General features: G+C 49.7%; 1 protein-coding gene across 6 annotated transcripts in view; it reads right to left on the bottom strand.

Annotated features, from left to right (window-relative positions):
- The window catches only part of EFCAB8 (EF-hand calcium binding domain 8), a gene marked incomplete at its 5' end in the record, with an annotated part of 60,003 nt that overhangs the window by 12,813 nt on the left and 30,685 nt on the right, over nucleotides 1-16,505 (bottom strand). For 4 of the 6 annotated variants that reach the window (XM_082745923.1, XM_082745926.1, XM_082745924.1 and 1 more), the window contains 11 exons: nucleotides 5,359-5,496; nucleotides 6,030-6,251; nucleotides 7,940-8,068; nucleotides 9,158-9,370; nucleotides 10,237-10,441; nucleotides 11,218-11,288; nucleotides 12,009-12,236; nucleotides 12,613-12,726; nucleotides 13,177-13,314; nucleotides 14,728-14,879; nucleotides 15,222-15,289. In XM_082745923.1, coding sequence (XP_082602049.1) covers nucleotides 5,359-5,496; nucleotides 6,030-6,251; nucleotides 7,940-8,068; nucleotides 9,158-9,370; nucleotides 10,237-10,441; nucleotides 11,218-11,288; nucleotides 12,009-12,236; nucleotides 12,613-12,726; nucleotides 13,177-13,314; nucleotides 14,728-14,879; nucleotides 15,222-15,289 — 1,678 coding nt within the window. The remainder of the gene's footprint in view (nucleotides 1-5,358; nucleotides 5,497-6,029; nucleotides 6,252-7,939; nucleotides 8,069-9,157; nucleotides 9,371-10,236; nucleotides 10,442-11,217; nucleotides 11,289-12,008; nucleotides 12,237-12,612; nucleotides 12,727-13,176; nucleotides 13,315-14,727; nucleotides 14,880-15,221; nucleotides 15,290-16,505) is intronic. The other 2 variants (XM_082745925.1, XM_082745927.1) reach the window with 2 other exon arrangements.

Below are 16,505 nucleotides of genomic sequence, written 5' to 3'. Positions count from 1 at the left end.
ACTGTTTCCTTTGCTGTGCAAAAGCTTTTGGTCTTGATGAAATCCCAATAGTTCATTTTTGTACTTGCTTCCCTTGCCTTTGGCAATGTTCCTAGGAAGATATTGCTGCAGCTGAGGTTGAAGAGGTTGCTGCCTGTGTTCTCCTCAAGGATTTTGATGGATTCCTTTCTCACATTGAAGTCTTTTATCCATTTTGAGTCTATTTTTGTGTGTGGTGTAAGGAAATGGTCCAATTTCATTTTTCTGCATGTGGCTGTTCAATTTTCCCAACACCATTTATTGAAGAGGCTGTCTTTTTTCCATTGGACATTATTTCCTGCTTTGTTGAAGATTAGTTGACCATAGAGTTGAGAGTCTATTTCTGGGCTCTCTATTCTGTTCCATTGATCTATGTGTCTGTTTTTGTACCAGTACCGTGCTATCTTGATTATGACAGCTTTGTAATAGAGCTTGAAGTCCGGAATTGTGATGCCACCAACTTTGGCTTTCTTTTTCAATATTCCTTTGGCTATTCGAGGTCTTTTCTGGTTCCATATAAATTTTAGGGTTATTTGTTCCATTTCTTTGAAAAAATGGATGGTATTTTGATAGGAATGTGTTAAATCTGTAGATTGCTTTAAGTAGCATAGACATTTTCACAATATTTGTTTTTCCAATCCAGGAACATGGAACATTTTTCCATTTCTTTGTGTCTTCCTCAATTTCTTTCATGAGTACTTTATAGTTTTCTGAGTATAGATTCTTAGCCTCTTTGGTTAGGTTTATTCCTAGGTATCTTATAGTTTTGGGTGCAATTGTAAATGGGATTGACTCCTTAATTTCTCTTTCTTCTGCCTTGTTGTTGGTGTAGAGAAATGCAACTGATTTCTGTGCATTGATTTTATATCCTGACACTTTACTGAATTCCTACATAAGTTCTAGCAGTTTTGGAGTGGAGTCTTTTGGGTTTTCCACATATAGTATCATATCATCTGCAAAGAGTGATAGTTTGACTTCTTCTTTGCCAATTTGGATGCCCTTAATTTCCTTTTGTTGTCTGATTGCTGAGGCTAGGACTTCTAGTACTATGTTGAATAGCAGTGGTGATAATGGACATCCCTGCCATGTTCCTGACCTTAGCAGAAAAGCTTTCAGTTTTTCTCCATTGAGAATGATATTTGCGATGGGCTTTTCATAGATGGCTTTGATAATATTGAGGTATGTGCCCTCTATCTCTACACTTTGAAGAGTCATTCATTCATTTTTAAAGATTTTATTTATTTGACAAAAAGAGACATCACAAGTAGGCAGAGAGGTAGGCAGGGTGGTGGGGGAGGAGGCTCCCTGTTGAGCAGAGAGCCCAATGCGGGGCTTGATCCCAGGACCCTGAGATCATGACCTGAGCCAAAGGCAGAGGCTTAACCCACTGAGCCATCCAGGCACCCTCCATCTTAGAGTCAGTTTGTCAATTTCTGTAAAATAAAAAGCTTGGATTTTGATAGATTACATTGAATTAATTTGGCAAATACTGTTATATTAATAAGATTAAATTTTTCAATCCATGAACATAGGAGATTTTTTCCATTTATTTAGGTTGTCTTCAATTTTTTTCAACAGTGTTTTGAAGTTTTCATAATACAAGCTTTACACTACTTTTGTAAATTCATTCTTAAATACTTTATTCTTTTTGATGCTATTATAAGCTGGATGCCTTTTATTTCATTTTCTTGCCTACTTGCTCTTCTGGTACAACATTAGTAAAAGTGGTAAGAGCAGACATCCTCATCTTCTTCCTGATCTTAGGAGGAAAAAGTTTAAACTTTCACTATTAAATATGATAGTACCTGCTTTTTGCAGATGGACTTTATCAGGTTGAGGAAGTTCCCTTCTACTCCTTGTTGATTGGCATATTTATCAGAAAAGGGTGTTGTATTTTCTCAAATGCTGTTTCTGCATCTATTGAGATGATTATGTGCCTTTTGTTCTTATTCATGTAATACGGTATATTACATTAATTGATTTTGGATATTAAACCAACCTTGCATTCTTGGGAAGTCTCACTTGGTCATGATATGTAATCCTTTTCATAAGTTTCTGGATTCAATATTATATTTTATTGATGATATTTCCATCTATATTCACAAGAGATGTATTTTCTTAGGATGTCCTTATAGTATATCAAGGTAATACTGGCTGCATAGAAAACTCTTTGGCAAGAATTCTTGAAGAACTGACATTAATGCCTCTTTAATTATTTAGTAGAATTCACCAGTAAAGTCATCTGTACCTGGGCTTTTCTTTGTGGGGAGTTTTACTGCTAATTCAATCTCCTTACTTGTGATATTCAAGTTTTCTATTTCTTTAGATTTTCTATTTCTTTTTTAATCCACTCTGGTAGCTCATATCTAAGAATTTATCCATTTTCTTTCACTTTTTTGATACTGAAAAATTAAAAACCTATCTACTGTCTGACAATAAGTTAAATAAATGATTGTACCTCTATAAAGCAAATATGACTTAATCATAAGAAAGTCTGATCTTTAAAAATGTTTGATAATATAGGAAATTCTAGTTACATGCAATATAATCCCAATTTGTTTAAAATATATGATTATAACATGGTCAGGAGCACAAGTTCTGGAGTTAGACAGACTTGGGTTTACTGCCAGATCCAACATTGGCAGTTGTGTGAACTTAAAAGACAGGTCCCTCCAGATCTTCAGTTTTATCTTCCTCATCTAAAAATAACATCTCCCTCACAGAGCTATCATAGAGAATCAACGAGAGAATGCATAAAAGCACCTATCACAATTCTTGAAACAAGGTAAGCAGTAAATAAATGATACTTATTGGGGCACCTGGATGGCTCAGTCAGTTAAGTGGCTGGCTTTGGCTCAGGTCAGGATCTCAGGGTCCTGGGATCGAGCCCCGTGTTGGCCTCCCTGCTTAGTGGCAAGTTTGCTTCTCCTTCTCCCTCTGCCCTTTCCTTCCTCTCTGCTCATCCCCTTTCTCTCTAAAATAAATAAAATCCTTTCTAAAAAATTAATGAGACTTGGAGCATCTGGGTGGCTCAGTCAGTTAAGCATCTGCCTTCAGCTCAGGTTATGATGCCAGGGTCTTGGAATTGAGCCTCATATTGGGGTCCTTGCTCCATGGGGAGCCTGTTTCTCCCTGTCCCTCTGCCTGCCACTCCCCCTTGTGTTCTCTGTCAAAAAAAAAAAAAAAAACCAACATTTTTTTAAAATGGCATTTATTGTTGTTATTATAATGATTGCATTAACATTACAGATTCCTCATCTGTTGAACCCATGGGTGGCTGATTCTCAACAGATTTGAATGCAGTGAAATTGTCTTCTTACTAAAACTAGACTAGACCTAATATTTTTGTGCAGAGATGCAAAAGGTACCTATGACTGCAAGATGGCTATCAGAACCGCAAATGCATACAACCCCTTGACCTAGAAATCCCACTTCCAGGAATTTACCCTTCAGATACATTTTTCATAAATATGAAACAACATTCACTATTCACTTTTGCTTAAGAACAAAAGATTGAAAACAACTTCAATTTCCCTTCAAAGGGAATTATGTCATTAATATATCCTATAGCTTACTGCTCAGCTATAAAGAATAATGTATTCATATACAAGATCTCCAAGATATATAATGAAATAAGAAAAGCAAGGTGACGGGTGCCTGGGTGGCTCAGTCATTAGCATCTGCCTTCGGCTCAAGTCAGGAACCTGGGATCCTGGGTTTGAGCCCCATATCAGGCTCCCTGCTCAGCACGAAGCCTGCTTCTCCCTCTCCCACTCCCCCTGCTTGTGTTCCCTCTCTCACTGTGTCTTTCTCTGCCAAATAAATAAATAAAATCTCTTTAAAAAAAAAGAAAAAGAAAAAGCAAGGTGAACACCAGTGTGTATGGCATGCTACCCTTCACATAAAAATAATGAGGAAAGAACTTTACACTTTTGTGTTTGAATAAATAAATCCTGGAAGAATCACCAAAAATCAATAAAAGTGAAACAAGAAGAACTGGTTTTGGCTGGGGGAGAACAAGAGTAGGACTAAGAATCCTCACTATAAACCTTTACCACTCCCTGAGTTTTTAAATCTTTGTTGATGTATAACGTACATATAGAAAAGTGTACATGTCATAAATGTGCCACTGTATCCATTTTTACAAGCTGACCACAACTGTATGGCCAGACCCAAATCATGAAACACAGCAGCCTCCAAAGCCCCCTCATCACTCCTTCCAGCCACTCCATGCCCTGCACAAAGATAATCACTTATAATAGGATACCTTTGCTTTGTCTGTTTTTATACTTTTATAGATGGAACTATAATATTTATAATATATATACTCTCTTAGTGTCTAACTTCTTTCACTTATATTGTTCAAACAATTACCCACTTTGTCATAAATAGTTGAAAACCATTCATTTCTAATGCCCGATATTATTCTGTACAGTGTGTATAGTGCAATTTATTTTTCCGGTCTAGGTTGATTGACATTTGGTTTATTTCATATGTAGAGTTAATACAAATGGTAATTCTATCCATGTTTTTATTCATTATCTTTTAGAGCATAGGCTTCTCTTGGGTATAAACCTAGGAGCGGAATTGCTGGATTATAGTGTAGACATATATTCAGTTCTAGTAATTACTGCCAAATGGTTCCCCAAAGTGATTATACCAATCTACATTCCTGCGAGCAATAGAAAATTTAGTTGACCTATATCCTTGCCAACATTTGGTATTGCTAAACATTTCATTTTAGTCTTTCTGGTGGATGTGTAGTGGGATCACAGGGTGGTTTTAATTTGCATTTTCCCGATAACTAAGGAAAAGGTGCTCAACTTCATTAGTCATTAGGCTAATATCAAGTGATTTTTGAACTATATAAATATATTACCTACTCAAGAAAATACATAGATATTTTCATTATTTTTTTAAAGATTTTATTTTTTAAGTAATCTCTGTGCCTAATATTGGGCTCAAACTTACAACCCTGAGATCAAGAGTTACATGTTCTCCTGACTGAGCCAGCCAGCTGCCCCCAAGTATTTTGATTATTTTAAAAAGAATTCATGACCCCAGGGCCCTCATTGCAAAGATTAAAGCCCATGGAAGGGGTGTGCGTGTGTGTGTGTGTGTGCACGCGCGTGTGCACGCATGTGCCTGTGTGTGCCTGTGGGTATATCTGGTGTGTGTAGACTTGGGTTTTACTGGGTAATGGTGATTTCTAGCTAACAAATGTTTTCTCCAACAACCAGACTACCTTGAACAAGAAACATGAAAGACTCAGAATCTCAGTAAGAGAACCATGGCCCCAACTCATTAGTGTGGTTCAAATTCCCCCAGTAATCTTCCTACCTCCTTCTCCTCCAAGAGGATGTGGTGTGGGAGGTTGACCTGGACCTGTTCAGGAATTAAGAACTGGAACTTGTTTGTTCTGCTGGGTTGAGGTGACCACTTATCAGCGAACATGCAATAATCCTTGATGTCCCAGATCTAGGCACAAAATGTGGGTTAGCAGCCCAGCACCCCTTGACACCAACACCAACTTACCCTGTGAAGCTCTCCCAGACTTCTTCTCTTCCCTCTGAGGTATGAGCACTTGCCCCTTTGAGATACCCAGACCCTCAGGGTCAGAAGGGACCCTAGGGATCTTCTAGGCCAGACCCCTTAGCTGGCATGCAGAGAGGGTATGCCGGGCCCCAGGACAAGCCACTCTGGCCTCACGTCTCACCACAAAGCATGAAATCAGCTCCTGAGACAGGGGATCACAGACAGCTGCACAGCTGAGGGTGAGGGAGTGGCAGGAAGGACCAGTGCGGGGACAGAAGGGACCCACTAGGGGAGGCTTCGTGGAGGGCCCATTGGAGCCACGTCCTCACTCACTTCCTGGGTGCACCAGAGCAGAAGGGGACTTCTCCTGCCCACTGTTTTACAAACGAAACCAGTACCCAGAGGGAGGAGAGACTAGGCGAGCGCCACACACGGCAAAGAGGTGGCTGGAGTTTGCCCAGCCAGCCCTTCCTCACCTTGATGTATCCTGTGCAGTCCCCTGTGACAAGGATCCAGTCCTTCTCGTCCGTGGCCATGGCACCCACAACCACATCCCCCTCGCTCAGGCAGTCCACAGGGAACTTCCCCAGCAGGCCGCCAGCCCCATGTGTGGACCAGGCATAGATAAGGCCATCGATGCAGCTGCTCAACAGGGCGGCTATGTGGGGCTGCCGAGGCCGGGTCTGCAGGAAGATGATCTGTGCGAGACAGGCGGGCCTGCTCAGCGGTGCTGGAAATTACCCCAGCCACAGTCACGTGGAGCTGAGGGGCCTGGGCAAGTCTCTACCCCCACTCCGCCCCACCCAGTTTCCCAGATGCCCAGCCAGAATGGTGACCATCTTCCACTGCTGCCTAACTGGTAACAAGGAACACTTCGGTGCCCTGTGAGCCCCATGTGCGCAGGGCATTTGGGTCTTTTGGTTTTTTTCCACTGTTTTATCCTGGGCAACTACAATGGTGCCTGACACATGGTACATGATCAGTGAATGTGTGTTGAAGAAGACTTTCAAGGCTCAGTTGGTCAAGCAGCCTCTCGTGATTTCGGTCATAGTCAAAGGTCAGGCTTTGAGTCATCTACTTGGGTCAGACTCAGAGGCTGAAAGGGATGGGCTCTCTGGGGCAACTGCTTCTAGGAATCCATCCTTTCAGTGAACTTACACAGGCGCCCAGAAGCACAGGTACAGGGACATTCAACGCATGTCTAGTAAGAGAAGATGGGCTTAATCGTTTGTGATCCCTCCAAACTATAGGGTGCTATGCAATTATCCCAAAAAATCGGATGAGTTAACAAAAGAATAAGATTTCTCTAAATTACTGATATGAAAACATACCCATGCCATATAGTTAAATTTTTAAAAAGTAAATGGTAGGACAAAGCTATAATTTAACACCACTGATCTAAAAATAAGAAAGATAAAGGCTAACCCAGTCCACCAATTCTCTAGCAGTGCCTGTGGCTTCCACTACTGGGTGGGGTGGAGGGAGTAAGACACAAGGGGCCTTTATATTTTGCTTTACACACACTTCCCTTTTTCCTTTTTTTAACCAGCTAGCATGACGACTTTTAAAAGTTTTTTTAAAGGCTTTTTTCTTTAAAGTAATCTCTACACCCAACATGGGACTTGAACTAACAACCCAAGATCAAGAGTTACATGCTCTACCTACTGATCCAGACAGGAGCCCCTAAGCCATTTTTCTAAAAGAGAGGAAAGCACATTCAGAACCTGGAGGAGAGACGCTCGAAGCTCTCCATGACTCCCCCACCTCCAGGCTGGACCCAGCTCCGCAGGGCGCTGTTCCCCAATTCCTAAATCCTTGGTGCCCTGGAGCTGGGGAAGGGGCCAGTCCCGCCACACCCTCACACAACTGCGGTGTGGATTCACTGCGCCCCTGGTAGGGACTTAGGGAACCCAGTCTCTGAATTACCCTATCTTTGCAGATGGAAACTAGAAGGGGCCTGAGAGCCACCTCGTCTAGTGGTGACAATACAGTGAAGGGCATCCAGGGTCAGAAAGGGGAGAGGTGCAAAAGGAAGGGAGAGTAACAGAAATGACCCAACCCCTACTCCCCTGTTGTACAAAATACCCTACGAGAGCACAGAGGGCATTTTAACAGTAGATTCTGGCAATGCTGCTTCTCCTACCTCCCAGTCCAGCCCATCAACCAGAAGGGGCCCCCCAACAACACCCCATGCACACCCAAGGAGCTTCCCCCCTTCAGTAGTCCTGAAGCCAGAATCCTGAGTGGTAACTTCACCTGTACCACGCCTCTCCAGGTACTGGGGAGAGCCAGGCTGGCCCCCTAGGCTCATGGGCCATGTCCTTTCCAGGCCATCCCCACTGTTCACACCAGCTCACAGCCCAGACCCTGCCCAAGCGTGGCCCACCTTCTCCACCGATGCATTGGACTGCAGCAGTATCTTCTTCTGGAATTCCCCTCTTTGAGCATCTCTGATGATTGACTGTTTGCCGTGGGGTGTTCTTAACATCTTGGGGCTTCCAGAGTGGACAGGTTTCTGGAAAGAACAATGGGCCCCCCAGCTCATCATGGGTCGGTCACCCTACCCAGTGGGGAAACAGAGACCAGAGGCAGATGCCGAAAGTATGACCTGCCTACTCCCCCTCTGTCAATCCACAGCCCTGTGAAAGGGGCAGGCGGGTGTTGGAGGGATCCTGCAGTAAAGGCATTCCAGCGCTGGGGAGTCTCTATTTTAAACCAGCAGCTTCTGCTCTCAGGACAGAGACTTGAGTTTGCCTTTGGGGAAACCACCTCCCCCCCACCACCACACTTTGTCCTAGAAGAGACCCTGGACCAAAGGTGAGGACTAGGTTGTGTACAGCCATTGCTCCAGAAGATGAGAACGCAGTGATGCCACTGGCTACGCCAGAGGTGGTCTGAGTGTTCTGTAATAAGGCGTAGTGTATGTATCTTACACCTGAACCCGTCCGAGCAGCCATGAGGGACCCAGTCTGCATTGCCTGTGCCCAACAAGTGTCATGTGTTTGCACAAGGTGGGGTTTCTCTTTCAAGCCTCAATTCCCAGGTACAGGAATTGGGCTTCAATTGCTGAAGCCATCTGCTGGGCTCCCCTGGCCCCACACAAGACATTGTCTTCACTGTGGGAAGTAGGAGGCCAAGCCCCCCACTCCAGCTCCCTCCTCCCCTCAACATGAGACCAACAGTCCAGGCTGGAAGGGTTAATCCTGGGGCCGAGATGAGGGCTCAGGGGAGCAGGGAACTAGTCTGATCTCTAGGGAGGTGAGGAGATGAGCCCCAGTGGCTCATCTCTGCCAGGTTACACTCACTGGAAGACTGAGAAAGTAGCCTAGGGAACTAGCCTGGGCGTCTAGGTTCTCTGGGTTGTTTTCCCTCTGGGTCCACCCCTCCGCCCCAAGTTTGTAGACTGTACGAAGGGAGCCTGCCCAGACTGGAGGAAGCAGAGTGGGGGGTGGGGGGGAATCAGGTGAATCTAACCAGGGAGGGGAGCTGATGGATGTAAAGGTGCTCTGGAAAAAGGGGCTCACATGAGAACGCAAATGGACGACAGGCCCCTGGGGGGCCAGGGAGTGAGGGCAGCCACCAGGGGCTCAGCTCCTGCTCCCACCTGTGGGGGCATGGGCCTCTCTGGCTGCTTGTCTCTGGGGCGCTTCATCACTGGGGGGGCTGACATGAGGTTCCGCTGCAGGTTGGTACTGGTTGCGGCCTTGGCTCTGGGGCCTGGGGGCCATGCTGGCGGCTTGTATGCCCACTGCTGGTGCTCCATGCAGGACTTGCTGGACTGGAGGCCCTCGGCCAGGAAGTTGTCCACCTCTTGCACCTGTGCCGGGGAGACACCCACCCCGCTGACACTGCAGTGCCCCAGAGGGACATGCAGGGCCTCCTTGGCCCGAGGCCAATAGCCAAGGGCCCTCCAGGTGCCCCAGGCCTTACTCCATAGAAACTGAGTACCCTTAGAAACATCAAACAAGAGTTCATAACCCTGTCCTTGGGCCAACCAGGAATGCCCTGAGCTCCTGCAGGCGGGGCGCTGCTCCCATGAGGGACTCAGTCTCCCTATCCATGAAATGGACATTGTTTTCCAAATATTTGTGAGGTTGGTTTTAATCTTAAGGGAAATTCCAGAGTATAAAACAGATAAAAACTGCCCTAGGAGAAGCCACTGCAATAGCCTCTGAGCTTCTCTCCCCAACATGTTTAGGAAATGGCTGGGTGAGGTGATCCCGAAGACCCCTTCCAGCTTCCTTCTGCAAAGATAGTGTTAATTCAGAGATGGGGTGGGTCTCAGAGGTCTGTCCCACGAGCCCGGTGAGCCTGGACTGGGAACACGTAACGGTGAGGAGTGAGATGGGAGATGCCTTCCAGGGGAGAGTCATCCACTAGACGAAAAAGGACCAGAGCCACAGGCTCTGCAGTCAGACCACCTGGGTCTGCACCGATCACTTCTGGGCTGTGCAACCTCAGGCAAGTTGCTTAACCTCCCTGTACCTCGGTTTCCTTGTCTGTCAAATGAGAAAAATTCTAGAAACTAGCACCCACCTTCCTAGCTCCCAACCTCCTCCAAAAGAAGTTGTCACATTCCCAGGGGTGCTTCCTACCCCACCCCCAGCCCCGGCACTCCAGCTGATTCTAACCCACCACCAAGAGAGAGGCGGGGGGGATGGGGGTTGCTCCTGTCAACAATACCTTCTTGGGCAGCAGAGGCAAGGGGCTCAGAGAGGCGTTGAAATTGAGAATGGGCTTGAACAGGTTGACATTCCAGAAGAGGATGTCCCCGTTGTAGGAAGAGGTCCCCAGGAACTGGTTCTGGTACTTGGCCATGCTCAGAACGTCCTCCTTGTGGAAGTTCTGCCAGTGGTAGCACGTGAGCGCCCGCTTGGTCTTGTGGGGCCTGCGCACAGGGCCGGAGGCGGGAGGGCAGACGGCTCGGCCTTACTGCTCCACGTGGGTGGGAAACACCAGGGCCTTGAGAGTCCGGGAGGCAACTCGGAAGAGGGCACTCAGGTTGAAGCTCTGCCCCGCCAACCTCATTTACCAAGCACCTACTACCAAGGCCCTGTCCTCGGGGCTTTACAGAAATGCAGCTGACAAACTACCCCCTTCGGACATCTGAGTGAGGATTAAAGAAGGGAAGCCATGGCCCTAGAAAGACCCTCTGGAAAGGAAGAGGCCTTGCACATTCTGTTCCCTCTGCCTGGAATGTTCCTCCTACCCCAAGCCCTTTGCGTTTTCACTGAGTAGATCCCACTCCACTCACAACATCCTCACGTGAGCCTTTCCTGACCGCCCCTGAGACTAAATCAGAGTTCAATCCCCTCTCCACAGAAACCTCTACTTTTCTTCCTCACAGCACTCAACAGACTTTATCATTACACATGAAGTTCTTTGATTAGCATCCGCCTCCCGCTAGGAGGGCGGAGACACCATCATTCTTGGTTATACCTATCGCAAGCCCGTAGCACAAATGGGTGGATAAGCAGAGGAAGAACTGGACATTACCCACCACGAATTTCTGGCTGGTCTTCCAACCACTAGTGGAGCATGGGTGGTTCAGTGGTAGAATTCTCGCCTGCCAACCACTAGTGGAGCTAGGAAGGGGGAAACCCAGCTGAAGTAGAGAGAACAGTCAGAGGCCCTTAGCAGCTCCCACACACCCTTGCTACTCACATGAAACAAGTGATTCTCTTACTCCACCCGGTCACGTAGAACGCTCTGTTCATGTGGACAATCCCACTAATCTGTGGAAGAGGAAAGTAAACGAGCTCTAAGGCACCTCGGAGAGAGTGGCCCTGGGCCAAAGAAGGAGACAAAGCTCTCCATGACGATAAGCGTCCCCTAGAGGCAGTACAACTGTATATTTTTCAGAACGCTCTTACATCACATTCGCCCATTTGATAGACTTGGAGCAGGTAGAGAGGGTAGGGATCCACATCCACTCAACAGAGGGATACTTGGGAGGGTCACATAATGGAGTGATAGGCTCTGGACCAGATCCCTGGCTACTCGGCCAAGGGCTCCCGCTGAGCTGGTTCTAGGACTTTCCTAAGAGTGAGTCATGGGTTCAGGTCCCCAAGTGGGACTGCCGGCTTTGCTCCGTGCCACACCCACACGCTGTCTCTAGAATGCCGACAGATATTTCCAGAGCCGGAGTGAGCCTGGGGCTCACCAGCCCTCTTGCTAGAAGTGCCGTGAGGAGTTCCCGGACCCAGACTCAGGTAAGGCGCGCTCACAAATCCAACGAGAGTAGCTGGCACTTGCAGAGTGTTCAGTAAGGACAGGCAGTCTTACCCAGCTTCACTTGGCAGGCCAGGACCCACAGGCTCTGGGAGGCATGAAGGCGGGCCATCAATAGGCATAGCCTTAAAGGGAGGCTTAAACTCAGGGCACCCCAGGGTCGAGAGCGCTGTGCTTCGTGGCTCCTGGAGCACCCCTGGCCCTGATTGACAGAGCAGACTGACCTCTAGATGGTCCGGGTTGGGGAAAACCAGCAGGCATTCACCAATGGTGTAGTTCCACATCTTTATGCTTCCGTCACGCAAACCTGTGAGCAGGCAGCGCTCAGACTCGTCCAGGCACATGGTGGTCATCTCCATCTGCTGGTCGCCTGTCGCGGAGAACTGCATGGTCCGCCGGCCTGTCGCCACCTCCCACACACTCACCAGGCTGCTCAGGCAGCCGCTCACCACCTGCAGGCGAACACAGAGCTGGGGCTCCTGGATAGGACAGCGCCTCCACTCCTGGGGGTGGCCCCTGCCTATCATGGCTGGGGCTGGCGCAGCCCCGCAGCATCCCGAGAGGCCCGGCAAAGATGGGTATCCAGGGCCTTCCTCTGCACAGAGGAGTGAGGTGATCCTCCCACCAAGCGGTGGGCCTCCCATCCCCACCTCAGGCCGCCAGCCCCCCGCGCAGGGCTGCTTCCCATCCATGAGCCCCATGCCACCAGCCGCTGTGCTGACTACTCCTTGGATACAGCCCTGGACACATCAGGGGGTGTCTGGGTCCTACCTGAGGGCCCCTGGCACTCCTGCCAGCCCAAGCAATGCCTGGCTCTAGCCCACTCACCTGCTTAAAAATCTTGCTGTAGAGGACAGCGCACAGGGGTAAGCTGTAGGTTGTGCTCTTCTCCCCTGCTTTCCCAGGCCTCTCAGTCTCCAAGTACCCTTTGAGGATCCCAATCTGTAGGTAAGGAGGGGGCAGGCAGCTGGGCCATCAGAAGGGCTCTGCCTCAGTGACTGGTCCCAGCCAAAACCTTCCAATAAATCGCTGCACCAAACGTCCTGACTGCACACAGACCTGAGCCCAGCGAGGTCCCTTGGCTCCTCAGCCCACTGGCTGATATCTTTCTCACATCTTCTCCGGAGTCCAATGTCCCTCATAACTCCTGGGAAGCTTAAAACCTCCATCTGCTGTCCCCTCCTCCAGGGAGCCTTCCCTGACCACCCCAGGCTAAGGATCCTTTCTCTGTGCTCGGAGCACCTGGCATCCATCTCCATGCCAACACTGAGCATTTTCTGACATTCTCTGTTCTCCTTCTACCTCCTCAGTTCACTGAGGGATGGGGCTGGTCTAAGGAGTGTATTCCCAGCACCTGCCCAGCAGCGGGGGCTCACTCCCTCCTGCACTCACTGAATAGGTGCTACAGATGAGACTGTCTTCATTCTTGTGGAAGTAGATGCTGGTGATGGGACAGTGCCCCAGGGCAAAAAGCTTCCCGCAGAAGGACTGGAGGCATATGTATTCCAGCATGTCCCACACACGGATGTTCTGGAGGGGGAGAGAGATGCTGTAGGGGGCCCTTGGGGAGACAGCGGGTACCTGAGGCCTTGGGGCATGAGTGGGGCCTGCAGCTCATGGTGCAAGCACTTCCTACACCACCTACTGCACAGACGCCAATGGTACCACCGAGATGCCATCTTATGCTCAGATGAGGAAACTGAGGCTCACCCCACCCCCCACGACCCAGAGCCTTCCCCCAGGGCCTCCACCTTGCTGGAGCGGCTGCCCCTCAGTGGTGAGGATGAGGACTGAGCAAGACAGCACAAGCCCCTGCAGACCCCCAGAAACTCCCCCATCAGCCTCCCTCAGCTAAAGCCAGGCTACCCACACGGTCGCCAAAAAAGCCCACCTGTCCCCACAGCAGCCTCCTCAAGCTCATCCCAAGGTGAGGCCCCACAGAAGTCCCTCTGGATGCCCACTGCTTGGAGCCACCAGCGGTAAGCAGGAAAGAGCATGACTCCAATCCATACCTTGCCTCTACCCGTCACCGCCGTGAGGATTTGTGCCAGCCTGTCCCGGTCCCCCGACCCTCCAGCCTCAGATCCTTCAGCAGAGGCCGTGACACCCAAATGTTGGGGCCACTGGGAGAATACCAGATAATAGCCAGTGTGGGCTGCGTTGGGGAAATTGGCCTGGGTGACCCAAGGGTCCTGCCAACTCTCAATCTACTGATTCCCAGAAGACACAAACGTGTGCCCTGAAGGACACCTGGAGCCATTGGCCGCTGCCCTACATCAGCCAAACAGCCACCGCCAAGCAGGTGGGGTGGGGCCCTGAACGCGATCCACGCAAAGATGCAAAGTGACAGGCCTGGAACCAGGGAGTCCCAGGTGCTGGAGAAGCTCCAGTCAGGCCCTGAGAGCCAGCACAGCTGAGAAGAGGTCCCTAGGAGAGCTGAGGAGCAAGTTTGGGTCCTGGGGGAAAGGGGAGGGCAGGGGAATGGCTCACAAGTGTTGTACGCCCACTACATGCCAGCCATCCCATAGCTGCTTCACTGCCCACCCTACTCTAACCCTCTCAACAACCCATCCTGTGGATGAAGGGACTGAGGCTCAGAAAAGGAAAGGGCCTTGCCCAGGACCGCAGAGTAATAAGCCAGGCTGGGCTGCACGGGAACCCAGCTCTGATGGATGGCTCAGAGTGGGGTGTGGGCCTCTACCAGGGGCTGACAGAGACCCCTGGGCCCCTCATGGTGACTCCACCTGGGACAGCCCTTTCTGTGTCCTAGACCAAGTGTGGAACTATAAGCAGGCCAGCCACACTGTCTCCCTGGGCGTCAGGCTGCCGCCAACTGCTGGCGCCCCACCTGGCCAAGCTAGATGGTTTTCCCAGGGCCAGTGTCTCTGCAGGGGGGACGGGCACTGGTGTGAGCATAAGAGCTATGCTCCCCGAGGCTAGCACCTTGTCCTTGGAGACGCTGAGGAGGATGTTGCTGTTCTTGCTGTTCACGAGGATGTGCGTCACGGAAGTCTGATGTCCCCTCATCAGCCACACAGGCTTTTTTAAGAAGAAGGGGTTCCACAGGCGGATGAGGGGGTCATAGCCACCGGTCACTGGGGTCAGAAGAATGGGTGTCAGCCATGGGGGGCCTACGAGGGGACCGCTCCTGAGACCAGGCCTTGACCCCCCACCCAGCAGGCGCAGCAGACGGGGGACTGCGGTTCTCATCTGCCCCTTTGCCGCCCCTTCCCCCCCACCTCCTCCATCATGCCAAGCAGAGCGTGTCACCACCCAGGTGCCCACCGGCAGGGACCAGAGTGCCAGGAGAGGAGCCCGGATGGAGGCCAGACCCTGCAGTCCTCCCCACCAGCTTTGATAATCCCCATGTCCCCAGCAACCTTCACCCCAGTTCCACCAGGCCTGGGGCTTCTGGGGGGCACATGAAGATAACTTACCCATTAAGTTCTTGTCTGGGCAGTAATCAAAGCAAAGAATCCCTTTTCTCAAGCTCAGCACCGAAAACCTACAACAGCAAAGGGGGAAGGCGGCAGGGTGGCAGCGACAGCTACAGGCGGCCAGGGAGAAGCCATCACTCTCCACCCAAGGAGAGAGGCAGCCCCAGCAACCCTGTCTGGGGCTCACCCTGCAGCCAAGTTGGGGCCAAGCCCCACAGGCAGGGCAGCTGCCGTGGGTCTCAGCCCCAAACCAGCAGCTCAGGGAGGAGGCACCCCACCCACCAAAGCAGAAACAACTCCTTACAGCCTGGATTTAGTTAACTTAAACTGACCTTTGCTTCAACCATACTGAGACAGGCGTCCCCCCACTCATGATACAAATATTTAAAAAGAAGGGGATTCCAAGGGCCAGGGGAAGGGGAGCTCCCAGGTGCTGTGCCCCTGCCTGCTCTGTGCTATTTCCTGGGCTGGGGGCTATCTTGTGCATCACTGAGATGCCCTACATAATGCTAGAGAGTATCATCAGCTCAGTGCCACAGGGAGGACATAGAAAGCAGAAACTAAGGAGTTAGTTCAAGGCCACAAGGCTGGCAGGATGGGGGCGTCAGGATTCAGACCCAGGGTGGGCGTGGCAAGAAGAGGCAGGAGGCGCAGTGACCAGGGCTCCAGGAAAGGAACAGGTGCGGCCAGGTGAATGGGGGCCCGGCCGGCCAGGGTGACCCGGGCAGGGGTCTCAGGAAGGTCAGGCCTGAGAGTACTGGAACTTCCATGCCTCGGATGTGCTGTTCTCTCTTTATCCACACATCCTGCCTTGCCAGATCCTTCTACTCAAACTCCCCCTTCCCAACTCTACTCAGAGGCCCCCATTGCCAGGTACCCTGGCCCTCTAATGCAGCACGTCCTCCACTGAATTTACTCTCCCTTCCACAGCCAGAAGGATTCCTCAAAAAACTGAAACTTCAAGAAGAGCATATCAAAAACATGTATTTCATTTATTGTCAAACCAGATATATCTCCCTCCGTGCATATATGCGCAGAGAAATCTTCTGGAAGGATAGTCACCAAAATGTCAGTAGAAATTATTTCAGGCTGATTCACTAATGCAACAAAGATTTATTGGTATCTCTACCTTCCGGGATTAGCAGGGGCATACCTCAGACGCCCCCTGCCCCCCCGCCTTCATGGAGTTTTCCTTCCAGAGGGAAATAGCAGGAGTAGGTAAATGAACAGAGAGACAAAGGAGAGGGACATTTGCACACTGTGACAGGTCCCGCAGGGAAATAA

The sequence above is a fragment of the Mustela nivalis genome (genome assembly GCF_964662115.1).
Source record: "Mustela nivalis genome assembly, chromosome: 8".
Classification (NCBI taxonomy): Eukaryota; Metazoa; Chordata; class Mammalia; order Carnivora; family Mustelidae; genus Mustela; species Mustela nivalis.
The sequence above is the reverse complement of the archived record's forward strand: the minus strand, read 5'-3'. Positions and strand labels throughout refer to the sequence as shown.